General features: G+C 32.9%; 1 protein-coding gene and 1 non-coding gene across 7 annotated transcripts in view; one reads left to right on the top strand and one right to left on the bottom strand.

The window, feature by feature from the left end:
* The window catches only part of LOC135128696 (RYamide receptor-like), a 347,224-nt gene that overhangs the window by 222,728 nt on the left and 101,321 nt on the right, over positions 1-23,175 (bottom strand). For all 6 annotated transcript variants that reach the window (XM_064055717.1, XM_064055715.1, XM_064055719.1 and 3 more), the window contains one exon: positions 8,834-9,266. In XM_064055717.1, coding sequence (XP_063911787.1) covers positions 8,834-9,163 — 330 coding nt within the window. In that variant the 5' untranslated portion in view covers positions 9,164-9,266. The remainder of the gene's footprint in view (positions 1-8,833; positions 9,267-23,175) is intronic.
* On the top strand, positions 18,670-18,742 carry Trnaf-gaa (transfer RNA phenylalanine (anticodon GAA)). The gene has a single exon. It is a non-coding gene; the product is annotated as a tRNA-Phe (tRNA).

Here is a 23,175-nt window from a genome sequence, read left to right as displayed (position 1 = left end):
GTCATATCCGCTTTCATTTCTTCGATAACTCCATTGGTTTTTCCAAAATCGTGCTTTGAAATATACGAAAATACGCAAAATAGCACCAATTTTCCATCAATTTTCAACGAAATTTTCGAAATTTCACTAAATACATTTTCTTGTAGTTTTCGGACCTCAGAAATCATATCCGCTTTCACTTCTTCGATAACTCCACTGGTTTTTCAGGAATTGTCCTTTGAAGTACAAGAAAATATCCAAATTCCACCAATTTGCCACCAATTTTCAACGAAATTTTCGAAATTTCACTAAATATATTTTCTTGCAGATTTCGGGTCGCAAAAATCATATCCGCTTTCATTTCTTTGATAACTCCATTGGTTTTTCCAGAATCGTCCCATGAATTACATAAAAATATGCAAAATACATCCAATTCTCGACCAATTTTCAACAAAATTTTCGAAATTTTATTAAATACATTTTCTTGTAAATTTCGGATCGCAAAAATCATATCCGCTTTCATTTCTTTGATAACTCCATTGGTTTTTCCAGAATCGTCCCATGAATTACATAAAAATATGCAAAATACATCCAATTCTCGACCAATTTTCAACAAAATTTTCGAAATTTCATTAAATACATTTTCTTGTAGTTTTCGGGCCTCAGAAGTCATATCCGCTTTCACTTCTTTGATAAGTCCATTGGTTTGTCCAGAATCGTCTTTTCAAATATACGAAAATATGCAAAATACCACCAATTTTCGACCAATTTTCAACAAAATTTTCGAAATTTCATTAAATACATTTTCGTGTAAATTTCGGGCCGAAGAAATCATATCCGCAATCATTCCTTCGATTACTCCATTGGGTTTTCCAGAATCGTCCTTTGAAATACACGAAAATATGCAAAATACCACCAATTTTCGACCAATTTTCAACGAAATTTTCCAAATTTCACTAAATACATTTTCTTGTAGATTACGACCCGCAGAAATCATATCCGCTTTCATTTCTTCGATAACTCCAATGGTTCTTCCAGAATCGTGCTTTGAAATACACGAAAATATGCAAAATACCGCCAATTTTCGACCAATTTTCAACAAAATTTTCGAAATTTCACTAAATCCATTTTCTTGTAAATTTCGGGCCGCAAAAGTCATATCCGCTTTCATTTCTTCGATAACTCCAATGGTTTTTCCAGAATCGTCCTTTGAAGTACACGAAAATATGCAAAAAACTACCAATTTTCCACCAATTTTCAACGAAATTTTCGAAATATCAATAAATATATTTTCTTGTAGATTTCGGACCGTGGAGGTCATATCCTCATTCATTTCTTCGATAACTCCATTGGTTTTTCCAGAATCGTCCTTTGAAATACACGAAAATATGCAAAATACCACCAATTTTCCAATTTTCAACGAAATTTTCGAAATTTCACTAAATACATTTTCTTGTAGTTTTCGGACCTCAGAAGTCATATCCGCTTTCACTTCTTCGATAACTCCATTGGTTTTTCAGGAATTGTCCTTTGAAGTACAAGAAAATATCCAAATTCCACCAATTTGCCACCAATTTTCAACGAAATTTTCGAAATTTCATTAAATACATTTTCTTGTAGATTTCGGGTCGCAAAAATCATATCCGCTTTCATTTCTTTGATAACTCCATTGGTTTTTCCAGAATCGTCCCATGAATTACATAAAAATATGCAAAATACATCCAATTCTCGACCAATTTTCAACAAAATTTTCGAAATTTCATTAAATACATTTTCTTGTAATTTTCGGGTCGCAAAAATCATATCCGCTTTCATTTCCGCGATAAGTCCATTGGTTTTTCCAGAATCGTCTTTGAAATACAAGGAAATATGCAAAATACCGCCAATTTTCGACCAATTTTCAACAAAATTTTCGAAATTTCATTTAATACATTTTCGTGTAAATTTCGGGCCGCAGAAATCATATCCGCATTCATTCCTTCGATTACTCCATTGGGTTTTCCAGAATCGTCCTTTGAAATACATGAAAATGTGCAAAATGCCACCAATTTTCGACCAATTTTCAACGAAATTTTCAAAATTTCACTAAATACATTTTCTTGTAGATTTCGGGCCGCAGAAATCATATCCGCTTTCATTTCCGCGATAAGTCCATTGGTTTTTCCAGAATCGTCTTTGAAATACAAGAAAATATGCAAAATACCGCCAATTTTCGACCAATTTTCAACAAAATTTTCGAAATTTCACTAAATACATTTTCTTGTAGATTTCGGGCCGCAGAAGTCATATCCGCTTTCATTTCTTCGATAACTCCATTGGTTTTTCCAAAATCGTGCTTTGAAATATACGAAATTACGCAAAACAGCACCAATTTTCCACCAATATTCAACGAAATTTTCGAAATTTCAATAAATACATTTTCTTGTAGATTTCGGACCGTGGAGGTCATATCCTCATTCATTTCTTCGATAACTCTATTGGTTTTTCCAGAATCGTCCTTTGAAGTACACGAAAATATGCAAAATACCACCAATTTTCCATCAATTTTCAACGAAATTTTCGAAATTTCATTAAATACATTTTCTTGTAGATTTCGGGTCGCAAAAATCATATCCGCTTTCATTTCTTTGATAAGTCCATTGGTTTTTCCAGAATCGTCTTTTCAAATATACGAAAATATGCAAAATACCACCAATTTTCCACCAATTTTCAACAAAATTTTCGAAATTTCGCTAAATACATTTTCTTGTAGATTTCGGGCCGCAGAAGTCTTTTCCGCTGTCATTTCTTCCATAACTCCATCGGTTTTTCCAAAATCGTCTTTGAAATACACGAAAATATGCAAAATACCACCAATTTTCGACCAATTTTCAACGAAATTTTCGAAATTTCACTAAATACATTTTCTTGTAGATTTCGGGCCTCAGAAGTCATATCCGCTTTCACTTCCTCGATAACTCCATTGATTTTTTCAGAATCGTCCTTTGAAGTACACGAAAATATGCAAAATACCACCAATTTTCCATCAATTTTCAACAAAATTTTCGAAATTTCATTAAATACATTTTCTTGTAGATTTCGGGCCTCAGAAGTCATATCCGCTTTCACTTCTTCGATAACTCCATTGGTTTTTCAGGAATTGTCCTTTGAAGTACAAGAAAATATCCAAATTCCACCAATTTGCCACCAATTTTTAACGAAATTTTCAAAATTTCACTAAATACATTTTCTTGTAGATTTCGGGTCGCAAAAATCATATCCGCTTTCATTTCTTTGATAACTCCATTGGTTTTTCCAGGATCGTCTTTGAAATACAAGAAAATATGCAAAATACCGCCAATTTTCGACCAATTTTCAACAAAATTTTCGAAATTTCACTAAATACATTTTCTTGTAGATTTCGGGGCGCAGAAATCATATCCGATTTCACTTCCTCGATAACTACATTGGTTTTTTCAGAATCGTCCTTTGAAGTACACGAAAATATCCAAAATACCACCAATTTTCCAACAATTTTCAACACAATTTTCGAAATTTCACTAAATACATTTTCTTGTAGATTTCGGGCCTCAGAAGTCATATCCGCTTTCACTTCCTCGATAACTCCATTGATTTTTTCAGAATCGTCCTTTGAAGTACACGAAAATATGCAAAATACCACCAATTTTCCATCAATTTTCAACAAAATTTTCGAAATTTCATTAAATACATTTTCTTGTAGATTTCGGGCCTCAGAAGTCATATCCGCTTTCACTTCTTCGATAACTCCATTGGTTTTTCAGGAATTGTCTTTTGAAGTACAAGAAAATATCCAAATTCCACCAATTTGCCACCAATTTTCAACGAAATTTTCGAAATTTCATTAAATACATTTTCTTGTAGATTTCGGGTCGCAAAAATCATATCCGCTTTCATTTCTTTGATAACTCCATTGGTTTTTCCAGAATCGTCCCATGAATTACATGAAAATATGCAAAATACATCCAATTCTCGACCAATTTTAAACAAAATTTTCGAAATTTCATTAAATACATTTTCTTGTAGATTTCGGGCCGCAGAAGTCATATCCGCTTTCACTTCTTCGATAACTCCATTGGTTTTTTTAGAATCGTCCTTTGAAGTACACGAAAATATGCAAAATACCACCAATTTTCCATCAATTTTCAACAAAATTTTCGAAATTTTATTAAATACATTTTCGTGTAAATTTCGGGCCGCAGAAATCATATCCGCATTCATTCCTTCGATTACTCCATTGGGTTTTCCAGAGTCGTCCTTTGAAATACACGAAAATGTGCAAAATGCCACCAATTTTCGACCAATTTTCAACGAAATTTTCAAAATTCCACTAAATACACTTTCTTGTAGATTTCGAGCCGCAGAAGTCATATCCGCTTTCACTTCTTCGATAACTTGAATGGTTTTTCCAGAATCGTCCTTTGAAATACACGAAAATATGCAAAATACCAAAAATTTTCGACCAGTTTTCAACAAAATTTTCGAAAATTCACTAAATATATTTTCTTGTAGATTTCGGGCCGCTTTCACTTCCTCGATAACTCCATTGGTTTTTTCAGAATCGTCCTTTGAATTACGCGAAAATATGCAAAATACCACCGATTTTCCACCAATTTTCAACAAAATTTTCGAAATTTCATTAAATATATTTTCTTGTAGATTTCGGGCCGCAGAAATCATATCCGCTTTCATTTCCGCGATAAGTCCATTGGTTTTTTCAGAATCGTCGTTGAAATACACGAAAATGTGCAAAATGCCACCAATTTTCGACCAATTTTCAACAAAATTTTTGAAATTTCATTAAATACATTTTCTTGTAGATTTCGGGCCGCAGAAGTCATATCCGCTTTCATTTCTTCGATAAATCCATTGGTTTTTCCAAAATCGTGCTTTGAAATATACGAAAATACGCAAAATAGCACCAATTTTCCACCAATTTTCAACGAAATTTTCGAAATTTCAATAAATACATTTTCTTGTAGATTTCGGACCGTAGAAGTCACTCCCGCTTTCATTTCTTCGATAACTCCTTTGGTTTTTCCAAAATCGTGGTTTGAAATATACGAAAATATGCAAAATACCACCAATTTTCCACCAATTTTCAATGTAATTTTCGAAATTTCACTAAATACATTTTCTTGTAGATTTCGGGCCGCAGAAGTCATATCGGCAATCATTTCTTCGATTATTCCTTTGGTTTTTCCAGAATCGTCTTTGAAATACACGAAAATATGCAAAATACCACCAATTTTCGACCAATTTTCAACGAAATTTTCGAAATTTCACCAAATTCACTTTCTTGTAGATTTCGGGCCGCAGAAGTCATATCCGCTTTCATTTCTTCGATACCTCTATTGGTTTTTCCAGAATCGTCCTTTGAAATATACGAAAATATGCAAAACACCACCAATTTCACACCAATTTTTTACAAAATTTTCGAAATTTCACTAAATGCATTTTCTTGTAGATTTCGGGCCGCAGAAGTCATATCCGCAATCATTTCTTCGATAACTCCATCGGTTTTTCCAGAATCGTCCTTTGAAGAACACGAAAATATGTAAAATACCACCAATTTTCCACCAATTTTCAACGAAATTTTCGAAATTTTAAAAAATACATTTTCTTGTAGATTTCGGGCCGCAGAAGTCATATCCGCTTTTATTTCTTCGATACCTCCATTGGTTTTTCCAGAATCGTCCTTTAAAATGCACGAAAATATGCAAAATACCACCAATTTTCCACCAGTTTTCAACGAAATTTTCGAAATTTCACTAAATTCACTTTCTTGTAGATTTCGGGCCGCAGAAGTCATATCCGCAATCATTTCTTCGATAACTCCATTGGTTTTTCCAGAATCGTCCCTTGAAGAACACGAAAATATGTAAAATACCACCAATTTTCCACCAATTTTCAACGAAATTTTCGAAATTTCACTAAATACATTTTCTTGTAGATTTCGGACCCCAGAAGTCATATCCGCATTCATTTCTTCGATAACTCCATTGGTTTTTCCGGAATCGTCCTTTGAAATACACGAAAATATGCAAAATACCGCCAGTTTTCCACCAATTTTCAACGAAATTTTCGAAATTTCACTAAATATATTTTCTTGTCGATTGCGATCTGCAGAAGTCATATCCGCTTTCATTTCTTTGATAACTCCATTGGTTTTTCCAGAATTGTCCTTTGAAATACATGGAAATATGCAAAATACCACCAATTTTCGACCAATTTTCAACAAAATTTTCGAAATTTCACTAAACACATTTTCTTGTAGATTTCGGGCCGCAGAAATCATATCCGCAATCATTTCTTCGATAACTCCATTGGTTTTTCCAGAATCGTGCTTTGAAAAACACGAAAATATGCAAAATACCACCAATTTTCCACCAATTTTCAACAAAGTTTTCGAAATTTCACTAAATACATTTTCTTGTAGATTTCGGGCCGCAGAAGTCATATCCGCATTCATTTCTTCGATAACACTATTGGTTTTTCCAGAATCGTTCTTTGAAATACACGAAAATATGCAAAATACCACCAATTTTCAACCAATTTTCAACAAAATTTTCGAAATTTCACTAAATACATTTTCTTGTAGATTTCAGGCCGCAGAAGTCATATCAACTTTCATTTCTTCGATAAATTCAATTATTCTCCCAGGATCGTGCTTTGAATTATACAAAAATGTGCAAAATACCACCAATTTTCGACCAAATTTCAACGAAATTTTCGAAATTTCACTAAATACATTTTCTTGTAGATTTTGACCTCTAGAAATTACATCCAGCCTCATTTCTTCGATAACTCCATTGGTTTTTCCAGAATCGTCCTTTGAAATACACGAAAATATGCAAAATACCACCAATTTTCAACCAATTTTCAACAAAATTTTCGAAATTTCACTAAATACATTTTCTTGTAGATTTCAGGCCGCAGAAGTCATATCAACTTTCATTTCTTCGATAAATTCAATTATTCTCCCAGGATCGTGCTTTGAATTATACAAAAATGTGCAAAATACCACCAATTTTCGACCAAATTTCAACGAAATTTTCGAAATTTCACTAAATACATTTTCTTGTAGATCTCGGGCCGTAGAAGTCATATCCGCATTCATTTCTTCGATAACTCCATTGATTTTTGCGGAATCGTCCTTTGAAGTACACGAAAATATGCCAAAAACCACCAATTTTCCACCAAATTTCAACGAAATTTTGGAAATTTCACTAAATACATTTTCTTGTAGATTTCGGGCCGCAGAAGTCATATCCGCATTCATTTCTTCGATAACACTATTGGTTTTTCCAGAATCGTTCTTTGAAATACACGAAAATATGCAAAATACCACCAATTTTCAACCAATTTTCAACAAAATTTTCGAAATTTCACTAAATACATTTTCTTGTAGATTTCAGGCCGCAGAAGTCATATCAACTTTCATTTCTTCGATAAATTCAATTATTCTCCCAGGATCGTGCTTTGAATTATACAAAAATTTGCAAAATACCACCAATTTTCGACCAAATTTCAACGAAATTTTCGAAATTTCACTAAATACATTTTCTTGTAGATTTTGACCTCTAGAAATTACATCCAGCCTCATTTCTTCGATAACTCCATTGGTTTTTCCAGAATCGTCCTTTGAAATACACGAAAATATGCAAAATACCGCCAATTTTCGACCAATTTTCAACAAAATTTTAGAAATTTCACTAAATCCATTTTCTTGTAGATTTCGGGCCGCAGAAGTCATTTCCACTTTCATTTCTTCGATAGCTCCATTGGTTTTTCCAGAATCGTTCTTTGAAATACGCGAAAATATGCAAAATACCACCAATTTTCCAACAATTTTCAACGAAATTTTCGAAATTTCACTAAGTACATTTTCTTGTAGATTTCGGGCCGCAGAAGTCATATCCGCATTCATTTCTTCGATAACTCCATTGATTTTTGCGGAATCGTCCTTTGAAGTACACGAAAATATGCCAAAAACCACCAATTTTCCACCAAATTTCAACGAAATTTTGGAAATTTCACTAAATACATTTTCCTGCAGATTTCGAGCCGCAGAAGTGATATCCAGATTCATTTCTTCGATAACTTCTTTGTTTTTTCCAGAATCGTCCTTTGAAATACAGGAAAATATGCAAAATACTACCAATCTCCCTCCAATTTTCAACAAAATTTTCGAAATTTTACTAAATACATTTTCTTATAGATTTCGCGCTGTAGAAGTAATAACCGTTTTCATTTCTTCGATAGCTCCATTGGTTTTTCCAGAATCGTCCCATTAATTATACAAAAATATGCAAAATTCCACCAATTTTCGACCAATTTTCGACAAAATTTTCGAAATTTCACTAAATACATTTTCTTGTAGATCTCGGGCCGTAGAAGTCATATCCGCATTCATTTCTTCGATAACTCCATTGGTTTTTCCAGAATCGTCCTTTGAAGTACACGAAAATATGCAAAATACCACCAATGTTCCACCAATTTTCAACGAAATTTTCGAAATTTTACAAAATACATTTTCTCATATCCGCATTCATTTCTTCGATTTCAACGATTTTTCAATTCCTCGTTTCTTCTATTTTCCAACTTTTTGGTTTCCAATTTCATTTTATACATTTTCATTTTTAATTTTTAATTGTTCAGTTTTACAATAATGCAATTTTTTCGTTTTTTTGATTAAAAAAATTAAAAAGTCAGAAAAATCGCGTTTTGTAACGTAATCATAATAAAAAATCAAAGCGGATTCATAGACCACAAGTACACGAATATATTATTTTATAAAATTTAATAAATATTTATGGCACAACACACCCCCTACCTGCGAGTAGTTGACGACAGGACACAGCACGCTGCCGAAGGGCCAGTACTGCTTGAGAAGCGACACGGAAGTGAAGGGAACGCACAGGATGGTGATCAACATATCGCCGATTGCCAGATTCATTATAAAGTAGTTTGTTACAGTTCGCATTCGCGGTGATGACAGAACCATGTAGCACACGAAGCTGTTGCCGATTAGCGCCACCACAAATATGACAGCGTACATGGAATAAACGGCGCTCTGGAAATACACGGAGGCGAGCGGGCTGGAAGGGTGGAGTAACTGGCAGTTGACGAAGCTATCATTTTCGGTTTGGTTGCTGTATTCCATGGTCTAGTCTAGAGTGCGTCGGGTCAGCGGGTCTTCATCGCAGAGATCTAGCCAGCGCAGGGGGATTTCGTGGATGTTCGGGAGTGCAACATTCTCGACATTCCTGAAAAAAAAAACACATAGTGTTAACGGTTTCTCTAAGCTGAGAATGTTATTTAATAGAGTTCAAAGGAAGTTCACTATCGATTTTTGCTTATCTAACAATGGAACTTCTCTAATAAAAGGGAACAATAGCACCTCAAAGTACCTATTATACTTGGTAAAAATTGCAATAATAGACTAATAGATTTACAAAATTCACAACAACAAAATAATGTAACTTAAATTTTATAGAATAACATACTCCTGTACTTGTAGTTTATGAATCCGTGTCGAATTTTTACCCTAAACATCTACGTTTTTCGAAAAAAAAAAAAAAACAAAATTGTTGCAATTTAACTTTGAAACGTTGACAGTCTCCGATTTTCGTCCTTGTTGCCTTCCGTGTCCTTGCGGTTCTAGTTAAGCCCGAAATAATAATACCATTCTTCTTCCTAACCGTATCCGATACAATAAACCGCTTTAAGACACTTCCACCAGACTTAACACTCCTGCATGACGAAATCTTCCTCGAGTAATTTTGTTTGAATACGTAGCTATCCCGCAATTAAATGTAAATCTTCACAGTATTAGGCATGTCAGAGAGTAAAATGCGCTGTGTGGGCGATAAATTCCGCCAACTTTTAGCGAGTTATTGCAGGTAATGTATTAAAATTTATGAAACAATTTAAACAGTCTGTGAACTGATGAAGTTGGTAAAAAAACGTCGCCTGAACAATCTACAGCGACTGCAGCCGGCTTTTAAATTATTAGTGTAATTTTTGCGTTACAGTCTAGCAAAAACGCGACATCAAAGGACGGTCGTAGAAAATAATTCCATTGTACCACCGCACAAAGGCGGATATCAAGGAACAAAAGTGGCAGTGACTTGTTCGAATTTGCGCTGTTTTTTTGCTCACTTTGGTCGAAAGGCACGGGGACGGCGTCGATATTAAATACTTCTATATTAACAAAAAGGGAATAGTCCTTTGGTGGAAAGGACAGACTTGGGGAGATGAAACAGGGCGTTCCACTTCGCTACCTTAAATTTGTAAGTGTTTACGTTTTGCTTTTTTTTTAATATGTATAATCGTATAGTCTTTTTTTCACAACAAGACAAGAAATGAAAAAGTGTTTAAAATCATAAATTTAACACATATTTTCAGTTTCTTATCATGAAAAGAAAACTACGTACAATTTGGAAAAAATGGCAAAATACAAACCCCGCCCACCCGCCCTCATCTCAATTGTGGTTACTTTTTATTCGTCGTGAACCGAGGAGTGGAGCTTGTTGCCAAAAACAAATCTTGCTAAAGGTACTAGGCAAAGTTTAATTTCCTCATTTCATAGTAAAAACCATAAGAAAAATTTTTACTGCCGCGTATTTTTGGAGAGAAACTGCAAAAATAACATTCCTGAGGAATTAACTTTGCGAAATAATTACTTGTTCTCAGTTTACGATGACGTAATAGAAACTTAAGATTGGGAACATCCTAATTTTTACTATTTTATTTATTTAGACAGTTATTTTACATTGTACTTGTAGAGGTAATAATTTTGGAGGCTTCTACGGTCGGAATCAATACATGATCGTTTTCCGTTTCGCACACTTTCGTAAGTGGCATCTTCAGGAGCAGGGTTAAGAATAAGGGTAAAGAGTACGGTATCTCAGTATGTCAATCGTACCAGAGGCGACACCTTTCAAAAAGAGATTCTTAGCCCTGCTTCTGAAGATGCCACCTACGAAATTGTGCGAAACGTTGAGCCCAAAAACTCAATTAACACGGTTTCAAGCCGGGAAACCAGCATGTACTTGTATAGGTGATTAATAGATTTAGAAGAGATATTGGGGTTCACGATATTTGGATAGCAGTAGATGAAACTACAAATTCTAATGGGCAATAGGTTGCCAACATTGAATAGGACGAAAAGGACGAAAAGGACGAAAAAGGACGAAAAAGGACGAAAAAGGACGAAAAGGACAAAAAGAACGAAAAGGACGCAAACGACGAAAAGGAGGAAAAAGGATGAAATAGCACCAAAAAGGATAATAAGGACGAAAAAGGACGAAAAAGCGAAAAGGACGAAAAAGAACGAAAAAGGACCAAAAGGACGAAAAAGGATAATAAGGACGAAAAAAGGACGGAAAGGACGACACGGAAGAAACGGACGAAAAACGACGAAAATGGACAAAAAGGACCAAAAGGACGCAAACGACGAAAAGTAGGAAAAAGTACGAAATAGCACCAAAAAGGATAATAAGGACGAAAAAGGACGAAAAGGCGAAGAGGACGAAAAAAGGACGGAAAGGACGACACGGAAGAAACGGACGAAAAAGGACGAAAAAGGATACTAAGAACGAAAAAAGGACGAAAATTACGAGAAAGGACGAAAAAGAATAATCATAATTATAAAAAAGAGTTTATTATCCCACAGGTTTCCCTAATTACAGAACAAAATATAAAAAATACAATCATAATAATAAATAATAATAAGGACGAAAAAGACGAAAAGGACGAAGATGGACGAAAAAGGACGAAAGGACGTAAAAAGACGAAAAGGACGAAAAAAGACAAAAAAGAACCATAAGGACGAAAAAGGATAATAAGGACAAAAAAGGACGAAAGGGTATAATAAGGACCAAAAGGACGAAAAAGGATACTAAGGACGAAAAAAGGACTAAAATAACGAAAAAGGACCAGCAGGATGAAAAGAACGAAAAGGTCGAAAAAGGACGAAAAGCATAAAAAGGACGAAAAAGGACGCAAAGGACGAAAAGGACGAAAAGGACGAAAGGGCATAATAAGGACGAAAAAGGACATAAAGTACGAAAAAGGATACTAAGGACGAAAAAAGGACTAAAAGAACGAAAAGGGCAAAAAAGGGCGAAAAAGGACGAAGGACAAAAAAGGATGAAAAGGCATAAGAAGGACGAAAAAGAACCGAAAGAACGAAAAAGGCTACTAAGGACGAAAAAAGCAGTAAAAGGACGAAAAAAGATGAAAAAACATAACAAAGACGAAAAGAACGAAAAAAACGACAAAGGACGAATAAGGACAAAAACGACGAGCAAGGACGAAAAAGCATAAAAACGACGAAAAAGGACGAAGAGGACGAAAAAGACGGAAGGGCATAATAAGGACGAAAAAGGACCAAAAGAACGAAAAAGGATACTAACGACGAAAAAAGCAGTAACAAGACGAAAAAGGACGAAAAGGATAAAAAGGTACCAAAAAGGACGAAAAGGATAAAAAGGGACGAAAAAGGACGAAAAAACATGACAAGGACGAAAAGAACGAAAAGAACGACAAAGGACGAATAAGGACGAAAAAGGACGAGAAAGGACGAGAAAGCATAAATAGGACGAAAAGAACGAAAAGGACGACAAAGAACGAAACAGGACGAAAAACGACGGAAAAAGACGAAAAGCATAAAGAGTCAATCAATCAATCAATCAATACTTTATTGGTGTTCAAAACTACAAATAGAGTTTTACACAAGTCAAACACATTAAATTAAATCAATAAACTATTAAAATTTTTACACCGAAGATAATCCTGAAAACTATAAAAACAATTCATAATAAGAAAAGTTTTGAGTTTTTTTTTAAATATATTAATAGGCTTATTACGAAATTCTTCGGGTAACACATTAAAAAATTTCACAGCGAAGTATCTTGTGCCAGTTTGTACCCTCTTCAAACGATTTGAATTGGGAACTAAATTTTCTTTGTTTCGGGTGTTGTACAAATGAAGGACGACAAAGGACGAAACAGGACGAAAAACGACGGATAAGGACGAAAAGCATAAACAGGACGAAAAAGGACGAAATCGGACGAAAAAAGGACTAAAAGGACGAAAGAGAACGACAAATGACGAATAAGGACGAAAAAGGACGAAAAAGGACGAAAAAGCATAAAAAGGACGAAAAAGGACGAAGAGGGCGAAAAGAACAAAAAGGACGAAAAAAGCAGTAAAAAAAGGATTAAGGACGAAAAGGACGAAAAAATATACTAAGAACGAAAAAAGGACTAAAATGACGAAAAAGGACGAAAAAGGACGAAAAAACATAAAAAGGACGAATAGAACGAAAAGGCCGACAAAGGACGAAACAGGACAAAAAACGACGGAAAAAGACGAAATGCATAAAGAGGACGAAAAAGGACGAAGAAGCATGAAAAGGACGAAAAAGGATGAAGAGCGCGCAAAAGACGAAAGGGCATAATAAGGACGAAAAAGTACGAAAAGGACAAAAAAGGACGAAAAAGGACGAACAAGGACGAAAAAGGACAAAGAATGCGAAAAGGACGAAAAGGGCGAAAAGAACGAAAAGGACGTCAAAGGACGAATAAGGACGAAAAAGGACGAAATAGGATGAAAAAGGACGAAAAAGCATAAAAACGACGAAAAAGGGCGAAGAGGACGAAAAAGACGAAAGGGCATAACAAGGACGAAAAAGGACGAAAAGAACGAAAAGGGATACTAAGGACGAAAAAAGCAGTAAAAGAACGAAAAGGATAAAAAAGGACGAAAGAGGACGAAAAAACATGAAAAGGACGAAAAGAACGAAAAGGACGACAAAGGACGAATAAGGACGAAAAAGGACGAGAAAGGACGAAAAAGCATCAATAGGACGAAAAGAACGAAAAGGACGACAAAGGACGAAACAGGACGAAAAACGACGGAATAGGACGAAAAGCATAAAGAGGACGAAAAAGGACGAAACAGGATGAAAAAAAGACTAAAAGGACGAAAAGGACAAAAAAGGACGGTAAAGGATGAAAAAGGATAATAAGGACGAAAAAGGACGGAAAGGACGAAAGGGCATAATGAGGACGAAAAGAACGAAAAAGGATACTAATGACGAAAAAAGGACCATAAGGACGAAAAAGGACGAGAAGGACGAAAAGAACGAAAAGGACGTAAAAGACAAAAACGGACGAAAAAGGACAAAGAAGGACGAAAAAGCATAAGGACGAAGAAGGACGAGAAGGACGAAAAGGACAAAAAAAACGAAAGAGGATAATAAGACGAAAAGGACGAAGGGGCATAATTTAGACGAAAAGGACGAAAGGGCATAATAAGGACGAAAAGGACGAAAAAGGATACTAAGGACGAAAAAAGGACTAAATGAACGAAAAAGGACGACAAAGGACGAATGAGGACGAAAAATGACGAAAAAGCATAAAAAGGACGAAAAAGGACGAAGAGAGCGAAAAGGACGAAAAGGTGCGAAAAGAACGGAAAGGACGTCAAAGGACGAAAAAGGGCGAGAAAGGACGAAAAAGAACGAAACAGGACGAAAAAGGACGAAGAGGACGAAAAAGACGAAACAGCATAATAACGACGAAAAAGGACCAAAAGAACGAAAAAGGATACTAAGGACGAAAAAAGCAATAAAAGGATGAACAAGGACGAAAAAACATGACAAAGACGAAACAGGACGAAAAACGACGGAACAAGACGATAAACATAAAGAGGACGAAAAAGGACGGAAAAGCATAAACAGGACGAAAAAGGATGAAGAGCGCGCAAAAGACGAAAGGGCATGATAAGGACGAAAAAGGACGAAAAGGACGAAAAATACTAAGAACGAAAAAAGGACTAAAAGGACGAATAAGGACGAAAAGGACAACAAAGGACGAAAAACATGAAAAGGTCGAAAAGAACGAAAAGAAAGACACAGGACGAATAAGGACGAAAAAGGAAGAGAAAGGACGAAAAAGCATAAAAAGGACGAAAAGAACGAAAAGGATGACAAAGGTCGAATCAGGATGAAAAACGACGGAAAAAGACGAAGTGCATAAAGACGAAAAATGACGAAAAAATAAAAAGGACGAAAAAGGATGAAGAGTGCGCAAAAAACGAAAGGGCATAATAAGGACGAAAAACTACGAAAAGGACGAAAAGGTATACTAAGAACGAAAAAAGGACTAACAGGACGAAAAAGGACGAAAATGACAAAAAAGGACAAATAAGGACGAACAAGGACGAAAAAAGACGAAGAGGGCGAAAAGGACGAAAGGGGCGAAAAAAACTAAAAGGAAAAAGCACGAAAAAGAAGGAAATAGGACGAAAAAGCATAAAAACGACGAAAAAGGACGAAGAGGACGAAAAAGACGAAAGGGCATAATAAGGACGAAAAAGGACGAAAAGAACGAAAAAGGATACTAAGGACGAAAAAAGCAGTAAAAGGACGAAAAGGATAAAAAGGACGAAAGAGGACGAAAAAACATAAGAAGGACGAAAAGAACGAAAAGGACGACAAAGGACGAATAAGGATGAAAAAGGACGAGAAAGGACGAAAAAGGACGAAACAGGACGAAAAATAACGGAAAAGGACGAAAAGCATAAAGAGGACGAAAAAGGCGAAAGGGCATAATGAGGACGAAAAGGACGAAAAAGGATACTAATGACGAAAAAAGGACTATAAGGACGAAAAGAACAAAAAAGAACGACACAGGATAATAAGGACGAAAAAGCATAAAAACGATGAGAATGGACGATGAGAATGGACGATGAGGACGAAACAGACGAAAGGGCATAATAAGGACGAAAAAGGACCAAAAGAACGAAAAAGGATACTTAGGACGAAAAACGCAGTAAAAGGACGAAAAAGGACGAGAAAGGACGAGAAAGGACGAAAAAGAACGAAATAGGACGAAAAAGGACGAAAAAGCATAAAAACGACGAAAAATGATGAAGAGAACGAAAAAGGATGAAGAGCGTGCAAATGACGAAAGGGCATAATAAGGACGAAAAAGGACGAAAAGGACGAAAAATACTAAGAACGAAAAAAGGACTGAAAGGACGAAAAAGGACGAAAAGGACAAAAAAGGACGAAAAGGGACGAAAAAACACAAAAAGGACGGAAATAACGAAAAGTACAACAAAGGACGAATAGGGACGAAAAAACATGACAAGGACGAAAAGAACGAAAAGAACGACAAAGGACGAATAAGGACGAAAAAGGACGAGAAAGGACGAAAAAGAACGAAATAGGACGAAAAAGGACGAAAAAGCATAAAAACGACGAAAAAGCATAAAAAGGACGAAAACGGATGGAAGAGCGCGCAAATGACGAAAGGGCATAATAAGGACGAAAAAGGACGAAAAAGGACGAAAAAGACGAAAAAGTACTAAGAACGAATAAAGGGCTAAAAGGACGAATAAGGACGAAAAGGACAAAAAAGGACGAAAAGGACGAAAAAGGACGAAAAAGGACGAAAGAGGACGAAAAAGGATAATAAGGACGAAAAAGTAATGAGTTATTTCCATCGTTTTAATGTTAATTTAATAAAATAGTACCTTAATAAAACGACTGTTTATGAACAGGATTTATCTTGACATGTAGAAGCATAGGTAATTTGCGGAGATTCGGGTGATTCCGCTAGTTTTCCCTGGTGTTTTAGGGCTAAATTATTATTAGAATATTAGGCAGTACTTTTTTCACTTTGCACAGCAAGATCATCGTTAGATGGATACGCTAAGCGATCGAAAAAAATTATTACGATCAAAATTCCAAAATTTAGATAAAGTTTTTTAAAAATTGCTCTAAATTACAAGTTTCAATATATATTCTAGGTTTGGCTTAATCCGAGGCTAATTCCAAACAAACAAAAGCACAACAAACAATAAAATATGTATAAAATAGCCTCTAGTAAATTTGCAGAATATACAGAAGAAAGTAAGATGATTGTCTTTGTAATTTTATACTTTGAAAAGTTTGACTTTGACATTAAACACTTATCAGCGGCGGTAAGTCAAAAAAAAAAATTATTATCAATGAACTTATAGTAGAAAACAAGAAACTTTGAATAGGAATTGAACAGCTGAAAACACAAAAAACACAAACATCAGGTACGGTCAACGAAAGGATCATGTCTGATCAAATATTTCAAAAAAAAAATCGGATTATGTAGTATTGCTTAAGAAATCAATTATTATCAATACGGTGAATATAGCGGATATCAGTCGCCGGAATTTTTCTGTAATAGTGGGGTTATTCAAGGGTTCCAATTTGGGTCCACCCTTGTTTATTATATTTTTATAGACAATTTGTCTGTTGGATGAATAAATCACTATTATTATTATTGTTAAAAATTTTCTGAGAACGCAAACCGGGTGCCAACAACCACGCTGACAGTTTTAACAGCGCCTGTGTTCTCAACTAACTATGTCTGGCGCCCTTCCCGTATCAATTTATTCCGAAAATATCGCATCCCCTTGTACATAACTTGTTGAAACTTTCGGAGATTATCTCCACGCTCGCAATCAAGAAAATTGAGATCCTACTTAATTAAATTCCATAAAGGGCAAAAATATTATCAGCAGCTAAACAAAACCCTGAAAAATTTACGGGGTCACTTAAAGCGCAATTTCGGCAGCGCACTAGCGTGTGTTTCGTTTCCAGGATGAAACATTCCGCCAAATGGTTTTGTCCCGAATTGTGCGGTTCAACAAACTGCAGGGGAATAATTCAGGAATTCGGCGGCGATAAAAAAAACAATCATGTTGGGAGAAATAATATTCGGAGTGTACTTGTAGTGGTTTCGAGGTGGAACGCATTATTCAAATTTCAAGTTAATTATTTAAAAGCGTGAAAAATGTAATGAAGGGAGAGCCGTCAAAAGCAACATTTAAATTTGAAATTTAATCTTGCAGAGTGCAATGTGGGGTTAATAAAGCTGATCTTGTGGCTTAGTTTTCGATGTTTTACTAGTGGAGAATATTTTTCTGGTGATATTTGTGGAAGGCTCGGGGTTCAGATTTATTCGACAAACACCAAGAGGATGAAATATTACAAATCTAGAAACAATGAAATTTGGCGACAACCCATTTAACGGGATTTTGTGAAAACCCGGGTAATAAAAATGTAATGGATAGACGAAGAGCGATCGACGGGAATAAATCCTGAAAAATGAATTTTTAACAAAGCGTCGTTCGAGGTTTAGTGAGCGTTCACTGTTCACGTTTGCACCACTATTTTATTAAAGTGTGTTTAGGATTACTAAATATTGGTAATAAGAAAAACGAGCCAGATATAAACAACAATAATCAAAAATTAAATTACTAAATAAATGAAAAATGAAAATTAAAAACTTTGGAAATTGCAAATCGAAAAGTTGAAATCGGGAAATTTTACGACCAAAAAACCGACAAATTGGAAAATTTGAGATAGAAAATGGAAGCGAAAAATTGAAATGTTGAAAAAACGAAAACTTGAAAAAATGCAAAATTAAAAAATTGGATAACTAAAAGTTCTAAAAATAGAGAAAATAAAGCCAAAAATTGAAATGTAGATAAATTGAAAACCTGAAAAATTACAAGATCAAAAAATTGTAAAATCTCGTTCCAATTCAGGTGTGATTTATTGTGAGAGGAAACGTTTGTTTGTCGCTTTTTATTTGAATGGTTGTAGTATCATCAGCCGAAATAGCTCAGTTGGGAGAGCGTTAGACTGAAGATCTAAAGGTCCCCGGTTCAATCCCGGGTTTCGGCATTAATTTTTTTATTGTATAAGATAAGATAAAGTTTCTTGCACAATAGTATAAAAGGTTAGCTAACAATGTATACTGATAAATAATCTGAGTAACCTAAGAATAAAACAAATGAGGTCAATGTTTTTTCACAAAGTTTTTGTTTCATTTTTTTAGCAACAAGTAAAACATATTTCGTCATAAAAAAATGGAAAAAGTTTCATCCATATAAGGAAGTAAATATTTGTAAAAAAAGTTTGCAAAATCAACATTTCCAAATTTATAAATACAAAAATATTACAACTTTTGGAATTTTTGATATTTTTTTCAAATTCAAAAAATCGACGAACTTGTTGAAAAAATTGTAAATAGTGTTTAAAAATCAACTAAATTTGAAGATCAATAAATTTTATTGGCGATTAATTCTTCTCTTCGTTTATTTAGATGGGTTTTACAGAAGCTCAATTAAATATTTAATTGCAATTAAATTTTTAACACGACGTTAAACTACCACGTGACTGACTATATACTTTCGAAAGTTGAAAGATGGAAAAATAAAAAAATTTGAAAATTGAAATATGAAAGTCGAAAAATTGTAAAGAACCGAAAATAAAAATCAACTAAAAGTTGAAATATTGAAATCCAAAAACATAAGAATGAGAAATGAAAATTAAAAACTTGTGATTTTTTCGAAAAATTGAAAAATGAAAATTGAGGCCTTGATAAACTGCAAATCGAAAAATTGAGAACACAACAAACTGATAGATTTAAAATTAGAAAATCGAGAAACTAAAAAATCAAAACTGAAAAACCAAAAAATTAAAATTGGGAAATTCTAAATGGTAAAATAGAAGCCAAAAAAAATCCGAGAAAGTGTAAATCAAAAAATCGCAAATTGAAAGAACAAAAAACTTAAAAGATAGAAACTTTCGAAAGTTGAAAAATCGAAAAATTGAATATTGTTAAAATTCTAAAATAAAAGTCGAAAAATAGAAAAACGAAAAGTAAAAAGTATTTAAAAATTGAAATTTTGAAATCCAAAAATTGAAGAAATGAAAATTAAAACTTGTAAAATTGCAAATCGAAAAATTGAACAGTCGAAAAATTAAAATGGGAAAATTCCACACAAAATGGAAATTTTGAAAAATTGCAAGATCAAAAAATTGCAAATTAAAACAAAAAACAGAAATTGAAACTTCCGAAAGATGGAAAATCGAAGAATTGAAAAATGAAAATGAAGAACTTAAGAAATTGAAAAAACAATGAACTGCCAGATCGAAAATTTGAAAAAGTCAAAAAACGAATAATTGAAAATCGGGAAACGAAAAATGAACACACTAAAAAAGAAAAATTAAAACAGGAAAATTACAAATAGAAAAACTGAAGCGAAGTAATGAAATGTTGATAACCTGAAAACCCGAAAAATTGCACCATCAAAAAAATTTAAATAGAAAGATCGAAATTTTCGAAAAGTGAAGAGAACGAAAAGTAAGTAGTATTTAAAAGTTGAAAGACTGAAATCCGAAAATTAAAGAAATCAAAAATTAAAATGAAGAACTCGAGGAATCCAAATCGAAAACTTTACAAAAACGGAAAGAAAATAAGGATCTAAAAGTTGAAAGATTGAAATCCAAAAATTGAAGAAATGAGAAACGAAAATTAAAAACTAGAGCAAAAAATTTAAAAAATAATACAAAAAGATCTAAAATTTAAAAAATTGAGAAATCGAGTAATTGAAAATCGAAAAACCAAAAAGAATGAAAAAAATAAAAATTAAAATAGGAAAATTCCAAAGAGAGAAATTGAAATGTTGAAAAATTGAAAACCCGAAAAATTGCAAGATAAAAAATTTGAAAGTGGAAACAAAAAACTGAATGATCTAAACTTGTGAAAGTTGAAAAATTGAAAAATCTGGCACTCGAAACTGAAAATTGAAATAAACGAAAAGAAAAAAAAATTAATAGCTGAATGATTTAAAAGTTGAAAAAAATGGAAAATGGTAATTAAAAACATCTAAAATTTGAAAACCGAAAAACCAAAAAATCAAAAAACTGAAAACAAGTAAAATGGAAAAATTCCAAATGGAGAAATTGAAATGAAAACCCGATAAATTACAACATCAAAAATTTTCAAATTCACGACATAAAAGACTGAATCGAAACTTTACAAAGTTGAAAGACGGAAAAATGACAAATTTTGAAAATTGAAAACTCGAAAAATTGCAAAATGAAAACGGGAAAAAAAATATCTAAAAGGTCAAAGATTAAAATCCAAAAACTAAAGAAAAAACATGAAAATTAACAACTTGTGAAATTGTAAATCTAAAAATTGAAAAAATGTAAAATCTGAAAATTTGAAACGTCGAAAAATTGAAAATCAAGTAACTAAAAACTTAAAACACCGAGAAAATGAAAAATTAAAATGGAAAAATTGCAGATATAAAACTGAAATATTGAAAAATTGTAAATTGAAACAAAAACTTCCAAACTTTCGAAATTTGGGAAATCGAAGAATTTTAAAATCGAAACATCGCACAATGAAAGTCGAAGAAGTGAAGAAACGAAAATTGAAGAAGTAAAAATGAAAATTAAGAACTTGAAAAATTGGAACCATAATGAACTGACAAATACAAAATTCGAAAAATTAAAAAATCGAAAAATTGAAAAAAGAAAAATCAACAGACAAAAAAAAAGAAAAATTAGAATAGGAAAATTCCAAATAAAATAATAAAAAAAAATAAAAATGAAAGTTAAGAACTTGAAAAATTACGAATTAAAAAATTGAAAAAACGATAAGAAAGACCTAAAATTTGAAGTAATGAAAAGTCGAATAACTGAAAATCGAGAAACTAACAATTCAAAAACGTGAATATATGTATATGAAAAATTAAAATAGAAAAATTCCAAACAGAAAAACTGAAGCGAAAATTGAAATGTTGACAAATCGAAAACGCGAAAAATTGCAAAATCAAAAAGTTTCAAATTGACGAAACTAAAAAACTGAAAGATCTAAACTTTTGAAAGTTGAAAAATCAAAAAATTGAAATTTAAAAATCTAAAACTGGTAAAATTCCAAAGTGAAAGTCGCAAAATTGAAGAAAACGAAAAGAAGAAAGTTCAAAGAATGAAATCCAAAAATTGAAGAAATGGAAAATGAAAAAAATTAAAAACTTGAAAAAAAAATTGAACAAACGTTACAAAAAGATCTAAAATTTTAAAAATTGAGAAAATCGAAAAACGAAAAAAATTAAAATACGAACATTCCAAAGAGGAAGATTGAAATGCTGAAAAGTGGAAAACCCGAAAAACTGCAAATTGAAGAAACAAAAAATTTAAAGATAGAAACTTTCGAAAGTCGCAAAAATCGACAAATTGAAGAAATGAAAAACGAAAATAAAAAATGCGAAATTGCAAAAATTGAAGTAAATTATTCAAATATTGATGAATTGAAAAACCGAAAAAGTGCAAGATCAAAAGATTACGTAGGTACTGAAACCAAATCTGGAAGGCGAAAAATAAAAAAATTGAAAAATAAAGAATGAAAATTAGAAACTTTTGAAATGGTAGATCCAAATATTGCAAAAAGAGTAATTTACAATAAAGAAACGGGAAAATGAAAAATTAAAATTGGAAAATTCCACACAGAAAAATTGCGGCAAAAACTGAAATGTAGAAAAATTGGAAACCCGAAAAATAGCAAGATTAAAAAATTGCAAACTGAAAGAAAAACCTGGAAGATCTAAACTTTCGAAAGTTGAAAAATCGAAAAATTTGATTCTGGAAACATTGCAAAATGAAAGTTGAAATTCGAAAATAACTTGAAAAGTAAAAACATCTAAAATCTGAACGATTGAAATCTAAAAATTGAAGAAATGGAAAATGGAAATTAAGAACTTGAGAAATAGCAAATCGAAAAATTGAAAAATTGAAAAACAAGAAACTAAAAAAATCCAAAAACTGAAAAAATAAAAGATAGAATGGGAAAATCCCAAATAGAAAAACTGAAATGAAAAATTGGAAGCTCATAATTTGCAAGATCAAAAAATTACAAATTGAAGAAATAAAAGACTGGAAGTTTCGATCTTTCGAAAGTTGAAAATTGGAAAAATTAAAAATTTTGAAAAATGAAAACTCCAACAATTGCAAAATGAAAGGCGAAAAAATTAAAAGAATGAAAACTAAAAATTCAGTAAAAGTTGAAAGATTGATATCCAAAAACTAAAAAATGAAAAATGAAAATTAAAAACCTGTGAAATCGCAGATCAAAAAATTGAAAAAAAAATGAACCGAAAAATCCAAAAATTCAGAAAAATTGAAAAGTCGAAAAATTGCAAATCGAGAAACTAAAAAATCGAAACTTTGAGAAATGATTAATAATAATAATAATAATAATAATGGTAGTTTATTTTCCCACAGACATTTAACGTCCTTATGGGAACAAAAATACAAATATATGC

This window comes from Zophobas morio, unplaced genomic scaffold (genome assembly GCF_036711695.1).
Source record: "Zophobas morio isolate AGI-343-1 ecotype UQ-CSIRO unplaced genomic scaffold, CSIRO_AGI_Zmor_V1 ptg000014l, whole genome shotgun sequence".
Lineage (NCBI taxonomy): Eukaryota > Metazoa > Arthropoda > Insecta > Coleoptera > Tenebrionidae > Zophobas > Zophobas morio.
The sequence above is the reverse complement of the archived record's forward strand: the minus strand, read 5'-3'. Positions and strand labels throughout refer to the sequence as shown.